Raw genomic sequence first — 22,888 nt, 5'->3', positions numbered from 1 at the left:
ACTGCTCCGTTTGCCGATACTGCGGAGCTAACAGGGCCTTCATACTTCGGGATTAAATCCACCCACCTATCACTGATATCTTTATCATCAATTTTATTATACAAGTACTGCAGCTGCATGGTAAGAAACTGAGAAAATACAGATAAACACAAAGACAACTCCCTAGAAACATTGATTTCTAGGCTATGCTGGCCAATAAAAATAGCCTAAGGGACTCCCTTTCACCCGCCGCATCTGCCACAGGCTTGCCTATTGCCTCTGAGTGACAGAATCAGGCTAGATGGAGTGTAGTCTCCGTTCCTATTTCCAAGTACAGGGTCCGTTTCCCTCAACTACCGGCTCCTGGTTGCCTGGACGCGTTCACACCTTGGGCTCCAGGCCCCGCTCGCAGCCGACGAACCGGAAACGAACCCCATTTCCGGCCTGGGACCATGGCCACGAGTTCCTGCACCAGGCATGCGCGGAAGTAGGCGTGCCGCGGCCTGGCACGCGCAGGCGCACAGGGCTGCCCGGGCTGCTGGTTCCTCTTGGATTCCCGGCTTCTGTCACCTTCTTCCCGGACCCTGGTCACGGCCGCAGGTGACCCCCTTCCCCCAGCCCCAGTGGGCGGGTGGCAGGTGAGGATCAGGGCCTCGGCAGTCAAGAGGGGATGGGACCGTGTAGAGCCCCCTCGGGGAGGGAGCACGCCGGCCTCGGCCTCAGCCCGGGGGACCTTCTCTGGGGCCGATGCTAGAGTGGGCGTGGGGTCCGGGCGCGGGGTCGCCTGCCACCCAAGGGCGTCTGTGCTCCGCGGGCCTTGTGCCAGGCTCCACGCCGCCGCGGCCCTCGCTCTCCACGTCTGCAGAGGGCTGGAAGCGTCCCTGCAGCCCGCGGAGGTTGCAGGGAGGGGAAGCTGGTGCGAAGCGGGTGGGAAGCTACCCGCTGGCGCGCGTCCATGCGTCCCCGAGACCCCCAGCTCCAGGCTCGGTGCCAGCCTGGCCCCCAGCAAGCCCCTTAACTTCTCTTAGGCTTAATTCACCCTCCTGCGGAAAGAGGTTACTAATGACCTGCCTGCCACACTCAGCATTGTGAGGCGGCAATGCAGTGTAAAAGCATTTGAGTCACTGCGTAAATGTCCGCTGTTGCTACACATACTGATTGTAGAGTATATTTACTATGAAGACCGAAAAAGCGTTTATTCAACAGAAAGCGTTAGGGTCAAAGATGTGTTTTAATGTGTCATTTTTTTCACTCTTGACGAAAGAGTTTAGCCCCAAGGAAAATTTTTCTTGGACCTAGGGTTCGTACCTTTTTTATGGCTACTTGAAGATATGGTGTCTTGGGATTCAAACACTTTTCGCAAATTCAGGAGATAGTGGCCGATAATGAGCCAGGCCCCTGTCGTGGGATTGGGGTGGGAGAGGGACAGGGAAAATGCAAATGAAATATTACACAGTGTTACTCATTCAGTTCTTACAGTTTGTGATTTCTGACTGGACCTTCACGGTGACTAAACTGGTGTTGCCAGTCTGCTTTATCCTTAAAATGAATTACTATGCTTCTATCTGTGCAGCTCTTCACACTTTAAAAGATGTCTGTGCATGGGTGTCACTGTTTAATCCTCTTTATTCTGATTTACCAACCTCATCTAAAAGATCAAGATTTTCAGAGGTTACTTCACTTGGTCCTGAAGCTAAAAGTCAACACAGTTGTTGAGACCCTGCATTCAGAGCTCTTTCTGCCCACCCCTGCCTAGCAACCTTGCAAGAGGAGCTGAGAGGTGACCAGCACAGAGAAAAGAGTATTGGCAGAAGACCCTGTGTGGGTAGCCTGTCACCATCAGGTACTGTCAGTGTGATGTTAGGCAAATCACTTGGCCTTCTCTGCTGTATGATGGAGGTAATAATAATGCTTCATAAGTTTATGATGAGTACTAAATAATACAGGTAAAATGCTTGATCTGTAGTGAGTGTTCATTACATGGAGACTTCTATTAATACATGCTACCTAGATTTCCACTACACACCCTAGTGCCCTTATGGAAAGAAATTTTACGTGACTGCAATTTGGTAAAAGATTTATATTTACAGAGTGTCTGTGTCCAGAAAATGGACCTGAGAAACCAAGTTTTAAATGTTCTTAGGAACTTTTTATTTCTCAAATACAGAATTACTTAAATTTAATATTAAAAAAATTTAAACAATTAATTAAGCACATTCTTGTGCAAAGCCCTCAGCTGGACAAGGAGAAAGTCAGATTTCTTTGCTGCACTGTGATGCAAAGCTTCTGTAAGCTTATGTAAGCTTAAAATCCTATTTATGGTTTAATAAAAATAAAGCCAATGATAGGAGGGAGAAAAGATGATTTCTATCACGTATAAATCAAGAACAGATACTTGTGTTTTTCCATTTTTAATTATGAAATATGAAGACTACCTATAACACACATGTGAGATTTAAAGATCCAGTCAACCCAGTCTTCCGTTACCAGCATAAGATGGGCACCATTTCCCTATGCGTTGAACTCTTGTGTGTCCCTCCCCAGTCAAGCTCTCCTGCCGTCACCTTCCACCCCCCCTCACTAAAGTGGCTGTTACTATATCCTGACTTTTTTTTGAATATACAGAGTCATGCTGTTTATTTTTCTACTCATTCTTTGTGCAAAATTACATTTGCGAAATCCAAACATAATTTATGTTAGATATAGAACAGTTCACCACTGATTTTTACTGCTATTTTAATATTTTATGTTTTAGTATACCACAGTCTACTTATTACTGTGTCTACAGGCCGTGTTTATTTCCACTTTTTTTTTTTTTTGAGATGGAGTCTTGTTCTGTCGCCAGGCTAGAGTGCAGTGGCACGATCTCAGCTCACTGCAACCTCTTCTCCTGAGTTCAAGCGATTCTCCTGCCTCAGCCTCCCAAGTAGCTGGGTCTACAGGTGCCCGCCACCATGCCTGGCTAATTTTTTGTATTTTAGTAGAGATGGCGTTTCACCATGTTAGCCAGGATGATCTCGATCTCCTGACCTTGTGATCTGCCTGCTTTGGCCTCCCAAAGTGCTGGGATTACAGGCGTGAGCCACTGCATCCAGCCTGCTTTTTCTTTTAGGACTTAGAAGAAAGGTATTTTGATTTGTTATTTATAAAAGTCAGCATCATAGCTTACACTGCTCATGTACAGGTATTCCTCCATGGTATGTATCTAGCAATGGCATTGCTAGGTCCTAGGTACTATGACTGCATATTTATTGTCTCAACCAAGACTCCTTTAAGAGTGAAAGGAGACACTTAATGATTTTAAGTGTCTTAAAATGTTAAGACACTTAAAATCTTGATCTTTTAGATGAGGTTGGTAAATCAGAATAAAGAGGATTAAACAGTGGCACCCATGCACAGGCAGGAGGATGGGCTTGAGCCCAGAAGGCCGAGGCTGTAGTAAGCCACCATCGTCCCATTGCACTCTCACCAGGGTGACAGAGCAAGACTGTGTCTCAGAAAATAACAATACTAGTAAAATAATAGTAATAACTTAAACCATGGGTGAAAAATTGTTCTGGGAAAAATCAAAATGTATAGTTATTGAAGTGATAAGATATGTGCTTTTTAAACTTTGCTAGATAATACCAAGTGGTTTCTCAACATGGATGTTCAAAGGTACACCCCTTTCAGCCCTATTGCTTATTTTCCTTATGGATCATTTAGTGTCCTGTTATTCATTTGTAGGAATTCTGTATGTATTCTTCGTGTTAATCCTTTCTCAGGTACATTTGTTTGTTTCCCATTTTTTAGATTCTTAATGATACGTTTGTTTCACTTTTTTTAGATTTTTCATGATAGAACTTTCCATTTTCATATAGCAAATGTATCCATTTTCCCTCTATGGTTGGACTTATTTATTATGCCTGGTTTAAGAGGCTTTCCCTATCCTAAAAATATATTATCTTATATTTTCTTTTGAAAGTTTTGAAGTTTTGCCTTTCACAGTTAATTTTTTTCTCCCCCCGAGATGGAGTCTTGCTCTGTCACCCAGGCCAAAGTGTCATGCCACGATCTCAGCTCACTGCAACCTCCGCCTCCTGGGTTCAAGTGATTCTCCTGCCTCAGCCTCCTGAGTAGCAGAGTAGCTGGGATTACAGGTACCCGCCACCACGCCTGGCTAATTTTTGTATTGTTAGTAGAGATGGGGTTTTACCATGTTGGCCAGGCTCGTCTTGAACTCCTGACCTGGTGATCTGACCGCCTCGGCCTCCGAAAGTGCTGGGATTACAGGCGTGAGCCACCGCACCCGGCCTTCACAGTTAAGTTTTTAATGTCCCTGAGATTGATACTGTGTCTGAGGTAAGGCAAGATTCCAAGTTATTTTTTCCCAGATGCATGATTTGTTGACACATCACTTGAGGGAAATCATCTCTTCCCTTAATGTGTGCTACATATTCCCTTGTAATAGTTCAGTCTTGTTTTTTGTTTTGGTTTGTTTTTTGAGATGGAGTCTTGCTCTGTCACCCAGGCCAAAGTGTCGTGCCATGATCTCGGCTCACTGCAGCCTCCGCCTCCTGGGTTCAAGTGATTCTCCTGCCTCAGCCTCCTGAGTAGCAGAGTAGCTGGGATTACAGGTACCCACCACCACGCCTGGCTAATTTTTGTATATTTAGTAGAGATAGTGTTTCACCATGTTGACCAGGCTGGTCTTGAACTTCTGACCTCAGGTTATCCACCCTCCTCGGCCTCCCAAATTGCTAGGATTACAGGCATGAACCCCCGTGGCCGGCCCAATAGTTCAGTCTTTATACCATAGATTTTTGATGTATTCTACATAAATAATCATACACGAAGAATGAAGGTTTATATTTTTTTCTTTTCAGTTTTTATTGTAGCTTTTAGTTGTTTTTCTTGTCTTAATCCTGCCTGAGGCCTCCAGTATTAGGCAGCATAAAAATGTTGAAGATGACATCTTTATCTTTTTTCTGCTTTTAAAGAGAATGCTTTAAACGTTTCACCGTTCATTTGAGGTTTCCTTTAGGTTTTTGGTAAATACCCTTGATTGCATTAAGGAGGTTGCGTTCTGTTGCTAGTTTGCTGACAGGTTTTATCTTGAGCAGATGCTGAATTTTATTAGATACTTTCTTGTGCATCTATTGAGATAGTCATATACTTTTTATTATTTAATCTGTCAGTGTGTTGAATTACATAAAAAGATTTCCTAGCATTAAACCAACAGTACATTTCTGGGATAACCTGAGTTTGGTATGAAGATAAATACATTGCTGATTCAGTTAGCTAATTCAAGATTTTTGCATGTGTGTTCATGAGTGAGATGATAGTTTCCCTTTTAGTATGGCCTTGTCAAATTTTGGTCTCAGGTTATATTAGCCTTATAAAGTGAATTGGGTCATGTGTCTTTTTTCTTCTCTGCAAGAATTTTTATACTGTAGGAATTATCTGTACGGAATCTTTGGTAGAATTCACTGGTAAACCGTCTGGACCCTAGATTTTCTTTGTGGGAAGACTTAACTACTAGTTGTACTTTTTTTATGGTTATAGAACTATCTGGTCATATACACATGGTTATTACTACTGTCTGCTTTGCATTTGAACCTTACATTGGCATAAGATTAGAGTACGGAAACCCTTGAAGTGAAGAAGCTATTTTGCTAAAAATTATATGTCCCTTGTCACAAAATCTAATGTATATAATTTATATAGATGTAACTTTATGTCTTCCCATTCATAAAGGCGTCATCTAAATCATGTTTTGAATCATTTTTATTTGAGCATTCCTCTTGATTTTCTAGAGAAGAAACCCTCAGATCCTTACAAGCATCTAGATTTTATTTGTGTGAAAGCAAAAGTGATCATCCCTGCCCTAAATTATTAGGGCTTTTTATTACTTTGGTATTTACTTAAGAATAAAATTTATTTTTTTATTCTCTTCTCAAAAGTGGTCTGCAGGTATTAATGAAAATTTTGGACATTCCCGTTTTATCAGTTCTCTTTAATTTACATTTTATAAAGTTTTTAAGCTTTATAATTTAGAAGCATTTTACTTTAATTTTTATAATTTGGTAATTTTTTCTAGGTGATGTTCTTTGTTATTATATCTCTGATAAACAGATTTCCCTAAATCTTAGAGATTTAAAGCAGCTTCATCTTCATAATAGTAAGAATTGTTTCTTAAAAAAAGTTTCTTCACAAAGGCAATACAACTTTTTAAATCTGTGAGATTGAATCAGAATTAGCTTTAGAACCTAGAATCTTGTTAGGGCTGAGGGGAGATGAGAGGGAGGGAAAATCCCTTTCTCTCATCATTAGCTTATATGGAAATAAATTCTTATTTCTAAAAAAAAATACGCAGACCACGGTAGTGCCTTCAGGTCCTGCTGGGAGACTACAGAGGGCACTGCCTCAGGCTGCTTGTTTGCTCCTTGTGCCCAGCCTCTATCCCTGTGCAGATGGGACCTGAAGGAGCAGCCTTACCATTCCCCGGGGGCTTCCCCCTTTGGGGTTCTAGGGCAGTTTGTTCTTCAGGCTCGCGGTGAAACGTGGCAGGAAACAAAGGTTTTACTCCTTTTCATTTGATTTTTTTATTCATTTACACTTAACAATTATTGGATGAATGCATAAGGGAATTAGTAACTGACCAGGCTGAACCGGAAACTTCTTCACATGTATAACTTGGATTAACTACTTTAAAATAATGTTTTGGGAAGGCTGACTCATTGGGAATACAGTGATGGAAGTGTTGACAGTGAGAAAAGGGTAGTCTTATCTAGAGATCAGCTAAGTGTCATTTTTTAAGTAAAAGTACGTATTGTTTTATTCTGAAAAAAATCCCTTATCTTTTATCATAGTCTCTTAGATTTCCTTAACTTGAATTTGTTCACTATGACAGTAAAACTACATAAAGTAAAAGTTTTTCAAGGAAAGGAACAAATACTTTTTTACAGTTCGAGCTCTTTGTTTCATTCTGTGGCCTCTACCAGCCAGTGGCCCCTCAACATGCCAGCTTCGGCTGGTCCTGGTGTCCCCACTCACTGGCTCTGTGATTTTGGCTAACATAGCCTCCCAAGGCCTCAGTGTCCTCATCTGTGAAACAAGACAGTGCTAGCAGCTATCTCGGAGGGGCGTTCTGCGAATCGCATAGGCATATGTGTATATAGCCAGGGGCATAGCATGTGCCGATAAATGTTAGCTAGTTGTGTTGTCAGCTTCAGCCATCAGTGCTCAGTGAGTGCGCTGTTGTTTTCTTACTGTATAAGTTTTTCATCTCATTCTCGCTGTCTCATATTTCCAGAGTTAGGCAGATAATATGAGCTGGGGCAGGGGGGCGGACAGCATGGGGAAGAGTGAAGAGACTATTATAAATTGAAGAGTCTTGGGAGGGCTTCATGGAAGAGGAGGGACTTAGCTGAGTCTCAGAATAAAATAGTGTTTATATGGCTGGAACCTCACGCCTATTGGAATGACTACTATGAAATACAGTTAAAACAAAATAACAAGTGTTGGCAAGAATGTGAATTGGAACGCTTGTCCACTGTTGGTGGGAATGACAAATGGTTCAGCCACTATGAAAAACAGATTTTTGGTGCCTCAAAAAAAATTAAAAATAGAATTACCATATAATCCAGCAGTTATTTCTAGGTATATACCCAAAGTGATTGAAAGCAGGGTCTCAAAGAGATATTTGTACACCCACGTTCATTGCAGGAGTATCCACAATAGCTAAAAGATGGGAGCAACCCACGTGTTCATCAGCAGGTAGCTGGATAAACCAAATGTAGTGTACGCACACCCTAGGTAGTTTTCATCCATAAAAAGGAAGGAAGCAGACCAAACTGTCGTGTAAATAGCCCTTGAGGACTTCATGCTAAGTGAAATCAGCCAGTGAGAAGAAGATGATTATCGGGTGATTCCACTTATTTTATAGTGGAATGGTGGATGTTCCGGGCAGGGGAGATGGGTATACGGGGGGATGTTTAATGGGGATAGGATTTTAGTTTTGCAACATGAAAAGTGTTCTGGAGATTGGTTGCACAGAAATGTAGATTCACTTAACACTACTGAACTGAAAGCGGTAAATGTTATGTGTATTTTACCATAATCAAAAGCACATGGATAAGAAGCTGGAGAAATGGAAGTCTGAGTCAAATATTTGAGTCTAAGCAATAGGCATTTTTCGGTTGAGGTAAACGAAGATCACACTGAGGGGCCTTCTTTCTGTCTTCGCTTTCAGGAGCATGGAGGACGCTGGCGGCGGCGAGGAGACCCCGGCCCCGGAGGCCCCGCGCCCCCCTCAGCTCGCGCCCCCGGAGGAGCAGGGGTCGCTCTTCCACGAGGAAACCATCGATCTTGGCGGAGATGAGTTTGGATCCGAAGAGAACGAGACCGCGTCGGAAGGCTCGAGTCCTCTCGCGGACAAGCTGAACGAGCACATGATGGAGAGCGTCCTCATCTCCGACTCCCCCAACAACAGCGAGGGCGACGCGGGCGACCTGGGCCGAGCGCGGGAAGAAGCTGAGCCCGGAGGGGAAGGCGACCCGGGCCCGGAGCCCGCGGGCACCCCGAGTCCCACTGGCGAGGTCGACGGCGACTGTGCGCCCGAGGACGCGGCCCCCAGTAGCGGAGGGGCCCCGGGGCAGGATGCGGCCCGCGAGGCCCCCGGCAGCGCCGCCGCGCGCCCGGAGCAGGAGCCTCCCGTGGCGGAGCCGGTCCCGGTGTGCACCATCTTCAGCCAGCGCGCGCCCGCGGCCCCCAGGGACGGCTTCGAGCCGCAGATGGTGAAGTCGCCCAGCTTCGGCGGCGCCAGCGAGGCCCCGGCCAGGACGCCGCCCCAGGCGGTGCAGCCCAGCCCCAGCCTCAGCACGTTCTTCGCAGACACGGCCGCCAGCCACTCCTTGGCCTCGGACTTCTTCGACTCCTTCACGACCTCCGCCTTCGTGTCCGTCAGCAACCCCGGCGCGGGCTCCCCGGCTCCCGCCAGCCCGCCTGCCCTGTCTGTGCCCGGGACCGAGGGGCGCCCCGAACCCGCGGCCGTGCGAGGGCCCCAGGCAGCTGCGCCCCCGGCGTCGCCAGAGCCGTTCGCGCACATCCAGGCAGTGTTTGCGGGGAGTGACGACCCCTTCGCCACCGCCCTGAGCATGAGCGAGATGGACCGGAGGAACGACGCCTGGCTGCCCGGCGAGGCCACGCGTGGAGTCCTGCAGGCCGTGGCCGCCCAGCAGCGCGGCGCCGTGTTCGTGGACAAGGAGAACCTCACCATGCCGGGCCTCAGGTTCGACAACATCCAGGTGAGCTCGGGTCTCCTGCCTCCCAGGTCGCGCCTCCCCTCTGCCTCTGAGATTCGGGTAGTGCCCCTCAAGGGACGGAGAAAGCCTTGTTTGCAGCAGTTCCTAACATCCGATTGTGAGCGGCTGTGTTCCTCTGTGCCTGGGTAATTAGGATCCGCTGGTTTCCCCAACAGGATGTAGTTGATGGACTGCTACTCAGAGATGTAGAAATAAATACCAGCAAGGCAGACAGTTCTACGGTAATTCTCAGTTAGTTCTCCATGTCCTGTAATCCATCTGACATTTGAACTCCGGTAATTGATAAATCCATTTCTTTCTTTAAAATAGGGAAAAATACATTCCTGTAACATTTAACGTGCCTGATGTAGAATTTTTATAGGTTGAATAAGAAAAATATATATAAAAAAAGAAAAATATACGTGACCCAAAAAGTAACAAATCACAGAAATGTGTAAACGTTAAGCTAAATAGTAATATACAAATATTCAATCTCACTGCTAATGAAAGACAACGCAGGATTTTTTTCGGTGCTGCTTTGCCAGCCGGAGACCTCCGCGGTCGGCGATGCCCCGACCCAGGCCTCTTGGCCCAGGTTCGCCCTCTAGGCCTGCCAGGCCACCCTGGCTTGCGCTTTGGCATATCCCGTGGCCTCGGTGACTGCTCTCAGCCCTCAGCAGGAGGGTTGTGCGAGCAACCGAGTGCAGGGGTCCTGGGGCTTCTCCAACCGCCAGCACAGGAGTAGGCTCCACACGGGGCTTGTAGCTGGACCAGGCATGTGACAAGTGACTCCCACAGTGGACTCCCGCCTCCAGGCGAGGGGAACACCGAGGCGTCCAAACAGCGACCCCGAAGCCCTAGAAGGGATGTTAGAGCGTCCACACGGCTCTTTTCGACCCGCGTCTGCAGCCGGACTAACGGGCATCTTAACAGCTCTGAACGGGCACATTAACAGACCATTGCTTCCTGTTGAGTGGGGCAGCTGAAGGGAGTGGGGGACGGAGGGTTACAGTGGTATTGCTGTCTTGGTACCTGCATTCCGCAGTGTCCTGAGTTCTTGTCCTGCCTCCAAGAGAACGAGATTATGCTGACAACCAGAGTGTGAGGAGGGCGGACAAGAGATTTATTGAGCACAAAACAGCTCTCAGCCGAGAGGGGAGGCGAGGGTGGTTCCCCACCGGAAGTCAGGTGGTCTCTCTCCTGATGTGGCTGACTCGGGCTATTTTGGGCTCAGAATGGAGGGGTGCATGCTGATTGTGAGTATGCAAAAAAGAAGGCTAAAACGAAGTCACCACTCAAGGTGGGAATGATAGTGGAAAAAACCAACTGGGGAAGGGTAGGTATACGTAAAATAGGTGAAGAGGGGTAATCAATCAGATAAAAGTGCGCCACATGGGACGAGAGAGTTCTCAGTCCCTTCCATGGGTTTATCCGGGATTGCAGCTAGGCTTTAAACTCTTGAGCTTGACAGTCAGGTTTCACCGGGGACCGCCCAGTCTGCCTAGAATTTGTCTGCCTGAGATTTGTCTGCCTCCTGCTGCCATCACACTCCAGTCATTTCCATTTCCATCTATCAATCATGATTTACTGTTTGTTGAAGTGTGGGAAAATAGTCTCTCTAAGGCAGCCCAGATGAGACCAAAATCAGTACAAACATATTTAAGTAAATTTTAAAATGCACATCAACATGTGCATTTCCTTTGACCCAGAAATTCCACTCTTAGGAATGTATTGTGAGGAAATCATCATACTTGTATACATATACCAGCTGTTGAGATGTCTGTCAGGGTGGTTTATAATTGCAAAGAATCTGAAATAATCTAAAAGCCCGTTATTAGGAGACTTGAATACATATGACTCACCTCATCTTTACAATGGAATATTTGCATAAGTTTTAAAATGATGCCGGGGTTAGGGGGAAGAAGGGATGAACAGGCAGAACATAGAGGATTTTAAGGCAATGATACTATTCTGTGTGATACTTTAATGCTGCTTTCATGTTGTTATTTTTTTTTACCAAACCCATGGAATGTACCACACCAAAAGTCTACCCTCACATAAGCTGTGGACTTCAGGTGACAGTGATGTGTCCGTCTCCATGTAGATTCATCAGTTGCAATAGGTGGGCCACTCTGGCGAGGTGTGTTGCTAATGGGCAAGACTGTGTGTTGAGGGGGACAGGCAGTATATGGAAGATCTCTATACCCTGCTTAATGTTGCAGCAAACCTAAAAGTGCTCTAAATAATAAAATCTTCCTCTGATCATTGGTGAATAATAATATAAATTGTAATATCTATTTTTAAAAAAGATATAAAACAATATTTAATGAGGTTCATCTCATACTGTTAAATGTGAAAATCAGGACAGAAGATAGCATGTAGCATGCATAGTATGATAAAATTTTTATAAATGTATGTATACATATGTATCAGATTAAATCATATGCATGTCAGTTTTAGTTTATTGCAACCAAATTGTGGGACAGGATTAGTAGTTTCCATATGGCACTGTACATGGCAGGGCTCCCCACCTCCCAGTTTACTGGCCTCAGGTCCTGTGCGTGTCTGTTTTCCTGAACTGAAGGAAGGACCTACAGCCCCCTTTAGTGCAGCCACGTACCCACTCCTGAACACGGGTGGGTGAGCCAATAAGCCAATTGTATGACTGTGACTATTTTTATTGAATTGATAGATGGCTGAGACCTAGGAGTGGTGAATTCTCTAGGAAAAGAGAAGTGACATGCTAGAGAAATGAAGCTAGTTCATTTTTTCAGATAACTGAAGTGTAAGCCTATAGACATCCATATTTTGGGTATTTTACACGGCAGTCTTTCCAGAGTATTCATTGACTAATTTACTAATATTCATATACTGTATTTATTGTGTGCTTACTCTTGACCAGGCATTGGTCTAGGCATCCTTCTCTACCCTCTTAGGCAGAATATACTGAGCATAATTTAACCTTTGCAGGATCTTTTTAATGAATACCAATTCCGGACTTTGATGTCAGGGGTATTTGGATTGTGGGACTGGATTTATTTGTCGCTGAATCCTTACCTGTTCTCCCACTCCCTGGTCTTGTCTCTGTACCCTGTACCCCCAAGATGGCTTTCATGTTCTTCTCCATGTTTCTTCCGTTCTCTCTCTTGTTTGTCCTCTCTGCTGTGAAATTCCTTTAACATCTGTGGGTCTGGCCTTTAGCACTTTCTTTCAAACCCTCTGATGCTTGCCGTTTCCTTCTCCCTCTGACTGTAACTCAGAGGAAATCTGAAGGCTGCCACAGGAAAGACTTAACCTATTGCTTCCGAACTGGGTGCTGGAGTCCAAGGGTCTTAGGTACATTTGGAAATGGGCAGAGGTGTTTCACTTTGGTTGACAAAAGGGCTGGGGTGAGCATATGACATTTAGTGAGTAGGGCTAAGAGTACTAAATACCTTGCAGCAAGCTCAAAGCTTTCAAGGATTGGAAAGCACCTGTTCCTTAAAAAAGCTGAAAGGTCTTTGATCCAGTCAGTTTCTCCTTTTATGATGAGGAAACAGATCCGAATGACTTGTGCGTTCACCAGCAAGCCTGCCATGTCCCAGACATCCTCTCTCCTCGTGACACAAAGGAGGGCGTGGTGCCCACCCGCCAGCACAGACCTGGACAGATGGCCTAGACAGATGCGTCATCTGGAAGACAGTGTGTCCACTCACATCCCACTGCTGAGGGTTTAGTCACTTGGCCACACCAAGCTGCAAGAAAGGCTGGAAATAGTCTTTGGGTAAGGGGTCATGTGCCCAGGCAAAACCGAAGTCCTGTTACTAGAAGGGGAGGGCCAGGCTTGGTGGCTCACACCTGTAATCCCAGCACTTTGGGAGGCCGAAGCGGGTGGATCACAAGGTCAGGAGATCGAGACCATCCTGGTTAACATGGTGAAACCCAATCTCTACTAAAAATACAAAAAATAGCCGGGCATGGTGGTGCACGCTTGCTGTCCCAGCTACTTGGGAGGCTGAGGCAGGAGAATCACTTGAACCCAGGAAGCAGAGGTGGCAGTGAGCTGAGATCGCACCATTGCATTCCAGCCTGGGCAACTTTGCATTCCAGCCGCTCTGACACTTTGTCTAAAGTAAAAAAAAAAAAAGGAGGAGGAGGAGGAGGAGGAGGAGGAAGAAGAAGAAGAGAAGAAGAAGAAGAAGAAGAAGAAGAAGAAGAAGAAGAAGAAGAAGAAGAAGAAGGAAGAAGGAAGAAGGAAGAAGGAAGAAGGAAGAAGGAAGAAGGAAGAAGGAAGAAGGAAGAAGGAAGAAGGAAGAAGGAAGAAGGAAGAAGGAAGAAGGAGAAGAAGAAGAAGAAGGGGAGATCAGAGATTGGTGGATGGCTGAGAGTCTCCTCTAGTGAGTCCTTCCAGCACCAAAAGTCTTGAATCTAGAATCCGTAATTACCACCAGCCTTGAGCCTTTGCTATTAACTAAATTCCCACTGCTGAGTATATAAGAATTATCCAGCTTGTAAGTATGTTCAAAACCCATTTTCTAGTAAATTATGTTATAAATCGTAGGTGAGTTTTTAGAATAAACCACAAAGGGCTCTCTAGGTGGAGCTTATTACGGAGAGAGAAAGTTGTATATTCTGTCTCTCACACACACACTCACACATACTCTCTCCTGTTATTAGTAATTTAGTAACATGAGAATGTTGGGAAAGCATATTTGAGCACAGCCTTTTGTGTGGACATATTTTCGTTTCTCTTGGGTAAAAACTTACTAGCATACTTTCTGGGGTTTATGATAAGTGTGCCTTTCGTTCTATAAGAAACAGAACAGTTTCCAAAGTGGGCAGACTATTTCACATTTCCATCAGCAGCGCGTGAGAGTTCCAATTATTTTATATCCATGGTATAATAAACTTTTTTCGATTTTTGCATTTCTCTGATGACTGAGGTTATACAGGCTGCTTGATGCATAGGATCGGATGTGTTAATCCTTTGATATACAGGCTATTTGTATATCTTTATAAAGCATCCCTTCAGACGTTTTCTCCATCCTTCAGACTTTGGATATTTGTCTTATTGTTACTGTGTTTTAAGAGTTCTGTAACTATCCTAGTTGGAAATGAGCTGTCATATACTATAGAAGTGTTTCAAATTTTTTTTTTACTATTCTGTGCCTTGTTTTTGCATTTTCTTTTTTTTTTTTTTTTTTTTTTTTTTTTTTTGAGACGGAGTCTTACTATGTCGCCCGGGCTGGAGTGCCGTGGCCGGATCTCAGCTCACTGCAAGCTCCGCCTCCCGGGTTTACGCCATTCTCTCGCCTCAGCCTCCCGAGTAGCTGGGACTACAGGCGCCGACACCTCGCCCGGCTAGTTTTTTGTATTTTTTTAGTAGAGACGGGGTTTCACCGTGTTAGCCAGGATGGTCTCGATCTCCTGACCTCGTGATCCGCCCATCTCGGCCTCCCAAAGTGCTGGGATTACAGGCTTGAACCACCGCACCCGGCCTGTTTTTGCATTTTCTTAGGTATCTTTTGAAGGGCAGAAATTTTAATTTTGGGGTGTAGGTGTACTAGCTACAGATTCTTACAGCTTTTATTAATTTCAAAATTATTACATCTTTTTTTTTTTTTTTTGAGACAGAATCTTGCTCTGTCGCCCAGGCTGGAGTACAGTTTTGCAATCACAGCTCATTACAACCTCCTCCTCCCAGGTTTAAGTGATTCTCATGCCTCAGCCTCCAAAGTAGCTGGGACTACAGGCACGCACCACCACACCCAGCTAATTTTTTTTTTTTTTTTTTTTATGAGACATAGTCTCACTCTGTCAGGCTGGAGTGCAGTGACACAATCTTGGCTCACTCCAACCTCTGCCTCCCAGGCTCAAGCAATTCCCCTGCCTCAGCCTCCTGAGTAGCTGGGATTATAGACATCTGCCACCACACCCAGCTAATTTTTGTAATTTTAGGAGACAGGGGTTTCACCATGTTGGTCAGGCTGGTCTCAAACTCCTGATGTCAAGTGATCCACTCACCTCAGCCTCCCAAAGTGCTGGAATGACAGGAGTGAGCCACTGCGCCTGGCCAGTTCTTGTATTTGTAGTAGAGACAGGGCCTCACCATGTTGGCCAGGCTGGTCTTGAACTCATGGCCTCAAGTGATCTGCCTGCCTTGGCCTCCCCAAAGTGCTGGGATTACAGGCATGAGCCACCATGCTCAGCCTCATCTTCATTATTAAAGCTTATTTTTGCTGAATATACAACATGTTTACAGTATGTAGAATTCTAGGTTAGCAGGTTTTTTTTTTCTTTGTAGACCTTGTAAGATGCCATCCCACTGTCTTTTGACTTGCATAGTTTCTGATGAGAAGTCTGTAGTAATTCTTATCCTTGCTCTTCTGTGCCTAATTGCATATTTTTCCTCTAGGTGCTTTTACAATTTTATCCCTGGTTTTTCAGCAGTTTGGTTCTGACGTACCTTCACATGGGATTTATGTTTATCTTGCTTGGCATTCGTTGACCATCTTGGATATGAGAGTTTATCATTTTTGTCAATTTGGGGAAATTTTTGGTCATTATTTCTTCAGGTATTTTTTGTTTTTTTTCTCTTTCCTACTTCTGGAACCTCCAAGTATACATACTGCTTAATATTGCCACAGAAGTTACTGAGGATCTGTTTTTGTTATTGTTTTTATTTTCCAGTCTTTTTCTCTTTGTGGTTAAGTTTAGAATTTCTATTGCTGTCCTTAAGTTCACTCATCTTTTCTTCTGACTTTTTAGTTTGCAACTAATGCTATTCAGTGACTTTTCTGTGTTTTTTATCTCTGGAATTTTTATGTGGTTCTTCTTTGTATCATTTTTCTTTTCTTATCATTTTCAAGCTTTACTTTAAGCTCTTGAGAACATTTATAAGAGACCCCTTAAAGTTCTCTTCTGAGCCGGGTGTGGTGGCGTGTGCCTGTAGTCACAGCCACTCAGGAGGCTGAGGCAGGAGAATCACTGGAGCCCAGAAGTTTGAGGCCAGCCTGGGCAACATAGGCCTCTTTAAAAAAAAAAAAAAAAAAGAAAAGAAAAAAAAGTTCCATTATCTGTGTAATATCTGGATCTATTTTTATGTACTTTTTCTCTTAGTTATGGGACACATGTTTTACATGTCTAGTAATTTTTTATTAGGAGGTGTGGATTTCAGGTTGTGTGTCTAGCTTTTTCATCTTCCTTTGAAAAGACTTGTCCTTTATTCTGACAAGCAAGTAACTTATTTACAGATTTAGTTTCATGTCTGTTTTTAGGCTTTTTAGAATGACTTTAGAGTAGTAGCTTCTACTTTTGGGTGACCTTTCTGAAGTCTGTACTGACTGCCCCTTCCGTTCAGTGACAGCACTTCACCATGGCAGACCCACACTCAACACCCCGAAGCCCTGTGTGAGCTCCGGGCTTGCCAGCTCACAGCGCCCCGTCCACGGCAGACCCACACTCAGCACCCCGAAGCCCTGTGTGAGCTCTGGGCTTGCCAGCTGACAGCGCCCTGTCCATGGCAGACCCACACTCAACACCCCGAAGCCCTGTGTGAGCTCTGGGCTTGCCAGCTGACAGCGCCCTGTCCATGGCAGACCTACACTCAACACCCCGAAGCCCTGTGTGAGCTCTGGGCTTGCCAGCTGACAGCGCCCTGTTCATGGCAGACCCACACTCAACACCCCGAAGCCCTGTGTGAGCTCCGGGCTTGCCAGCTGACAGCGCCCCGTTCATGGCAGACCCACACTCAATACCCCGCAGCCCCGTGTGAGCTCTGGGCTTGCCAGCTGACAGCGCCCCGTTCATGGCAGACCCACACTCAACACCCCGAAGCCCTGTGTGAGCTCCGGGCTTGCCAGCTCACAGCGCCCCGTCCACGGCAGACCCACACTCAGCACCCCGAAGCCCTGTGTGAGCTCTGGGCTTGCCAGCTGACAGCGCCCCGTCCACGGCAGACCCACACTCAACACCCCGAAGCCCTGTGTGAGCTCCGGGCTTGCCAGCTCACAGCGCCCCGTCCACGGCAGACCCACACTCAGCACCCCGAAGCCCTGTGTGAGCTCTGGGCTTGCCAGCTGACAGCGCCCTGTCCATGGCAGACCTACACTCAACACCCCGAAGCCCTGTGTGAGCTCTGGGCTTGCCAGCTGACAGCGCCCCGTTCATGGCAGACCCACACTCAACACCCCGAAGCCCCGTGTGAGCTCTGGGCTTGCCAGCTGACAGCGCCCCGTTCATGGCAGACCCACACTCAATACCCCGCAGCCCCGTGTGAGCTCTGGGCTTGCCAGCTGACAGCGCCCCGTTCATGGCAGACCCACACTCAACACCCCACAGCCCCGTGTGAGCTCTGGGCTTGCCAGCTCACAGCGCCCCGTCCTTTCCAGTCTTCAGAGCTGCACCCTCTGCACATATAGCTGAGTGATCAGCAGTAAACTCAAGGGCTCCCACAGAAACCCTGTCTCTGCTTAGCTCCCTCCTGTCTAGGTCTCTGGATATAAGAATTATCCAGTTTGTAAGTAGGTTCCAAAACCATTTTCTAGTAAATTATGTTATAAGTTGTAGCTGGGTTTTTAGAGTAAACCACAAAGGGTTATGCAGGTAGAACTTATATAGAGATAATGTTGTATATTCTTTCTCACACATACACTCTCACACTTTCCCTCCATTGTTGCTAGTAATTTAGCAAAATAAGAATGTTGGGAAAGCATATTTGAGTACAGTCTCAATCTCCTCAGCCCGTCCGCCTTAACCTCCTTGACATCCCAAACCCTGCTTGGGATTCTCCTGTAGTGTGGTCCAAAAAGTGCCATTGGGTTCAAGAGTTCAAGTCATGTTTTCCTTCTCTCGGGTCACAGTCCTTTGCTGTGTGTGACGACAGTTGTTAGATTTCCTCTGAGCAATATTGCAGTTGTGCACATCAAGACAGTCCAGTCCCAGTTACCCTGAAATGGATAGAAGAAAATTACTGCTGCTTTTTATTCGTTCATCAGTTGGTGGACATTTGGGCTGTTTCTACCTTTTGGCTATTGTCAGTAATGCTACTGTGAACATTCACACACAAGTGTTTGTGTCTGTGTGTTCTCAGCTATCTGGGATGTATAGCTTGGGACGGACTTGCTGGTTCTATGGTAACTCTGTTCAACATTTTGAGGCCCCACCAGACTGTTTCTAAAATGGCTATTCCATGTTGAATCCCCACCGATGATGTGGCGTGTAAGGGTTCCAGTTTCTCCACATCCTTGAGTTTGGGTTTGGGTTTTGTTTTAATTGTTGGATTTTTGGTTCAGGTGGTCTAATTTTTCCCCGGAGTAAGCAAACACTGGAGCCAGAGGCTAGACCCTCCGAGAATAACAGGCACCTTTCTGCACTGGCGATGTGGGGAAAGCTCAGCGAGTTCTGTGCCAGGTGCAGGCCTGCTGCCTTTCAGCAGCTCTACCCCACGAGCATTTGTGCCTTTAGGCTTCCCAGGCAGTAAGGCCCGTAAGCTTTCAGTCCGCTGCTCTGGCTTCTGTTTTGTCTTTCACATGAAAATCAAGAAGGGACAACTGAGACTGTTCCCCCATTGCAGGAAAGGCAGCCAGGCCCCTAACCGCCTGTCAGCTGTGAGAACAGCCACTTGCTCCTCCATAAATGCACCTGACCAGGAGAATGGGGTGGTGAGATCACAACGAGTCCCAGATTGTGATATGTTCATATATCTCCTTCGTGTTCCCTGAACCTTGCCCTGGATAAAGTAGACCCTCACTGAATGGTTTGCCATTGGTTCTAGCTGGATTCCATCCAGGTGCAGCAGCATAGCTCTCTAGAAAGCCCTGCGGGAAGCTCCCTCCCCTCCGCACTGTAACCACTGGAGGAGATGCAGTACCAGCGTCTCCACCTCCCTGTGCCGTTAGCGACACAGCAAGGGCGAGGTTTGTCTTAAGACGCTTGTCACATCCTTGGCCCTCTGCTGATGGGATATTTGATAGTCATGCATATGCTAATATCTCAGGAACTTGCTGTGGTAAGTAAAATATTAACTAACAGAGAATTTTAAGGGTGAGAGCTTTTTGCAGCATGGTCTCACTGAGAGTGTTGCAGGGATGGAGGAGTTGCATTGGCCCTCCGTCCCTGGCATTGCGATTTGATTTTGCTCTTCACCCAGCTCGCTGCCCTCTGGCTGAGATGCTCTTTGTCTGAGAAGAGTTGCGTTTTTGCAGAGCTTTATGGAGCGCTGGGTCTGAACTCTTTTATTTTGCCCTGTAATTATTGCTGCTAGATCAGTTAGCTGATTTTGTGGATCTGGTATTTGAAGTACTTCACCTTACACTCTGAAAGCAGAAATTATACAACGGCTACCCCTAGGTCTTTGTCTCAGTGTGAGAAAACGTGAGGTCGGCCTCTGCGAGCACCAGGTTTAGCACCCAGGGAAGAGACAGACCTGTGACCCGGAGCACCCGGCCCCTCCTGCCACAGGCCGTTGATATCTCCCGGTAGAGAGGGAGGCAGCAGCGTGGAGAAGCAACGTCAGCAGCTTTTCTGATTCTCTTGCTCTCGTGGTCTAGGTATTGTTCTTCTTTTAAGTGTCACCATTTTGAGAGAGAGCGAAAGATTGAAATAACCTTGCTTCTTAGGAGAAACAACTTCTATGCTTTTCTTTTCCCCTCTCAAAAAGAGGGTCGGAGAACAATAGGAAGAGATCTGAGCCAGTGGTGAAGTCCAGGCAGGGGGCACGCAGGCATCTCTGCGCCCTCAGTCACTGGTGCTCCCGGTGGCCCGCCTGCCGCATGAGCATCAGCTTCCCTGCGGCTGGGAGGCAGCTTTGTGCTGGGATGGAGAGACCTTGGCTTTCTCCGCCCCCATCTTGGGGTTGTCCTAGTTTGAGTCTTTCTTCTGTTCACCCGAGAGACTGCAGGGCCTTTGTGCCGTGTCCCTGTCAGCAGCTGTTGCAGGCCAGATGCCCAGAGCACATGTCAGGGGAAGTCCAGCCAGTTCCCGGCTGCTTGCTGTCTCCGGGCATTTCAGGAACCTCAGAGCCACTTCTTCCTCCTCCCAGGCTGCTCACTGTCTCTGGCATTTCAGGGACCTCAGTGCTGCTGCCCTTTCCCCCTGGGCTGCTCTATCCCCCCAGCTGCCCCTGCCTCAGGTGTCTCAGGGACCTCAATGCTGCTGCCCCTTTCCAGGTGCCTTTCCTCAGTCAGCAGCACCCCCAGAAGGGAGAGAGATGGTCCAGGGCTGTGTCCTGGTCCCCGCTGTGTGTGAGAGGCTTCTCCTGCTGCCCATGGAGAGCATTGCGTCCTGTGAGCAGCCTTTACTTACCCTGGACTCTCCCTCGGCCTGCGGTGCAGCCACCGAAACAGCACTGAGGCCCGCGGACTGTAACAGTTTTCTCTGCACTGTTGGGATGACTAGTTTGTCCCCATGCAACAGACTTGGTCACTTCAAGCCCTTCCCTGGGGCCCCCGAACCGTGCTGACTCCTGAGGCTCATGAAGGCCAGCTCGCCCAGCATCTGGGCTTGACACCAGCTATGAGATCGCTCCCTGCTCAGTACAGGTCATTGGCACATCTCTTCTGTCCCCAGGCCATACAGAAGCACCGGTTCCCTCCCCTTGCCCTTCTGTGTCTTCCCTTTAAAGTAGGTGGCATGCTTCAGATTCCACTTACAGTGTTCTTCAGCACCGTCGAAAGATCAGTATAATCAGAGGAGTTGGGTCAGGAGGCAGAAACAGTCCCGTGCGGAGGCAACTCGATTCTTCCCTGGCTTGCAGCATGAAGTGAGCCCACCAGCTCCTGGAGCAGGGCTTGGCTCAGCGAGGCTATCGAGGACCTGCTGTGAAAGGGGGTCTCAGTTTTCCTTTGGCTTGGCTGGTGACCTCAGCACTGAAGAGAGGGCCATTGGTAATTTGACTTCTTTACCCCTAGCCCTCACGGCTTTCCTGGAGGTCCAGGCAAGCATGGGGGCCTTGATGGGATTTGGGAAGACTATTCAGGCCTGCCTGCACCAGCGCGAGTCTGGCCACTGTGTGGTGCAGCCCCTGGTCCCCAGCAGTGTCACCTTCATTCTCCTGGGCTTCCCTAGGCCCCTCACCTGAGGCCCCTCTGCTGGCTTGGCTTTGCCTCTCACTGCAAGCCTGGTGGTAGGTGGCAGGATTTACTGTTTCCTCTTCAGAATAAAGAACATGCTTTCTGATCAGTGGTGAATAAAGATATAATTTTAAAAATAAAAAGAATAAGGAGCAATTCTAAAATTATGCATTTTATTAACAATTGTGGTAATTTAGCTTCTGGTTAATTGAAGTTTTACAATACTATAACCATTACTTTTACCTCCATAAGCCACTGGAGAAAGAAGAAATTTTGTTTAGGTATGCATTCTGGTTAGCTGAGTTTAACTGACATTTTATTGTCTTGACATATTTTTCTTCTCTTCTTCCCAGGGAGATGCAGTTAAAGACTTGATGCTTCGCTTTCTGGGTGAAAAAGCTGCAGCAAAGAGACAAGTCCTCAATGCCGACTCAGTGGAACAATCTTTTGTTGGATTGAAACAGCTAATCGTAAGTGACGATGTGTTTGATTTCAGTGTTGTGGTAAGTCTTGCCTGCCTTCATAATATTTTCTCTAGAAATTAATTACTTTGAATATTATTCATAGCTCTTGCACATAAGTAGAATTTTGTTGGAGTAGATGCCAGTCCTGTGCACCAAAAAGCATCATATTAGTACATGGATACTTTTAAGCCTAATTAGTTAAAAAGCCATTATTGGAAATGGTCAGATTACTCAGAGCAGCATATACTTTGATCGAGTATGCTTCATCATGTGTAATAGAGAGAAATGATCTGTGTTCGTTTTTAAAATATATTGCATTTTCTGCATTTTGTATAGAAAATTTTATTGAATGGGTGAATTTCTGAACATTTTTAAGCTTTGTCATGAATTCTATAAGGTTTTTAAAATTCATGGTTGGGCGTGGTGGCTCACGCCTGTAATCCCAGCACTCTGGGAGGCTGAGGTGGGCAGATCATGAGGTCAGGAGTTCAAGACCAGCCTGGCCAACATGGTGAAAGCCCGTCTCTACTAAAAATACAAAAATTAGCTGGGCATGGTGTTGCGTTCCTGTAATCCCAGCTACTCAGGAGGCGGAGGCAGGAGAATTGCTTGAACTGGGACCCGGGAGGCGGACATTGCAGTGACCCGAAATCACACCACTGCAACTCCAGCCTGGGCTACAGAGCGAGACTCCGTCTTAAAAAAATAAAAAATAAATCATTAATACTGGATCACCATTGCTGTACAGGTTGATTTGATTCCACTGAATTTATAGTCTTAAAGACAGCTGGAATTGTGTTGGATAGCTTTTTTAAATGAAGGAGAAGATAGTGGAAGTTTGTCGTATGTGTTTCCTTCAGGAATCCTAAGGCAGCCATCGGGTAAGTACTCTGAAATGAGAGCCCCGTCTCACGCCGAATCTCAGCTCCCCAGTGCCGTCTCCTTAGAGGGCTGTGGAATTGCTCTTCTTGCTCATCCAGACGGTTGCCTAGAGTGGACTTAGCAAAGCCATGCTCCCATGCCTGCATGCAAATTTTAGGAACTAAAATTTGCTTAAAATAGGTGAAATCTGGTTGGGTGCAGTGGCTCACGCCTGTAATCTCAACACTCT

At 46.4% G+C, this 22,888-nt stretch overlaps 1 protein-coding gene across 5 annotated transcripts in view; it reads left to right on the top strand.

Annotated features, from left to right (window-relative positions):
* Positions 1 to 421: 421 nt before the first annotated feature.
* TRAPPC12 (trafficking protein particle complex 12) overlaps positions 422 to 22,888 on the top strand; it is a 120,461-nt gene continuing 97,994 nt past the window's right edge. For 3 of the 5 annotated variants that reach the window (XM_030921516.1, XM_030921515.1, XM_030921517.1), the window contains exons 1-3: positions 422 to 617; positions 8,213 to 9,266; positions 21,667 to 21,783. In XM_030921516.1, the coding sequence (XP_030777376.1) occupies positions 457 to 617; positions 8,213 to 9,266; positions 21,667 to 21,783 (1,332 nt within the window). In that variant the 5' untranslated portion in view covers positions 422 to 456. The remainder of the gene's footprint in view (positions 618 to 8,212; positions 9,267 to 21,666; positions 21,784 to 22,888) is intronic. The other 2 variants (XM_010357906.2, XM_010357905.2) reach the window with 2 other exon arrangements.

The sequence above is a fragment of the Rhinopithecus roxellana genome, chromosome 17, assembly GCF_007565055.1.
Source record: "Rhinopithecus roxellana isolate Shanxi Qingling chromosome 17, ASM756505v1, whole genome shotgun sequence".
In the NCBI taxonomy this organism is placed as follows: domain Eukaryota; kingdom Metazoa; phylum Chordata; class Mammalia; order Primates; family Cercopithecidae; genus Rhinopithecus; species Rhinopithecus roxellana.
Note: the sequence above shows the minus strand (reverse complement) of the source record. Positions and strands in the feature narration are given on the sequence as shown.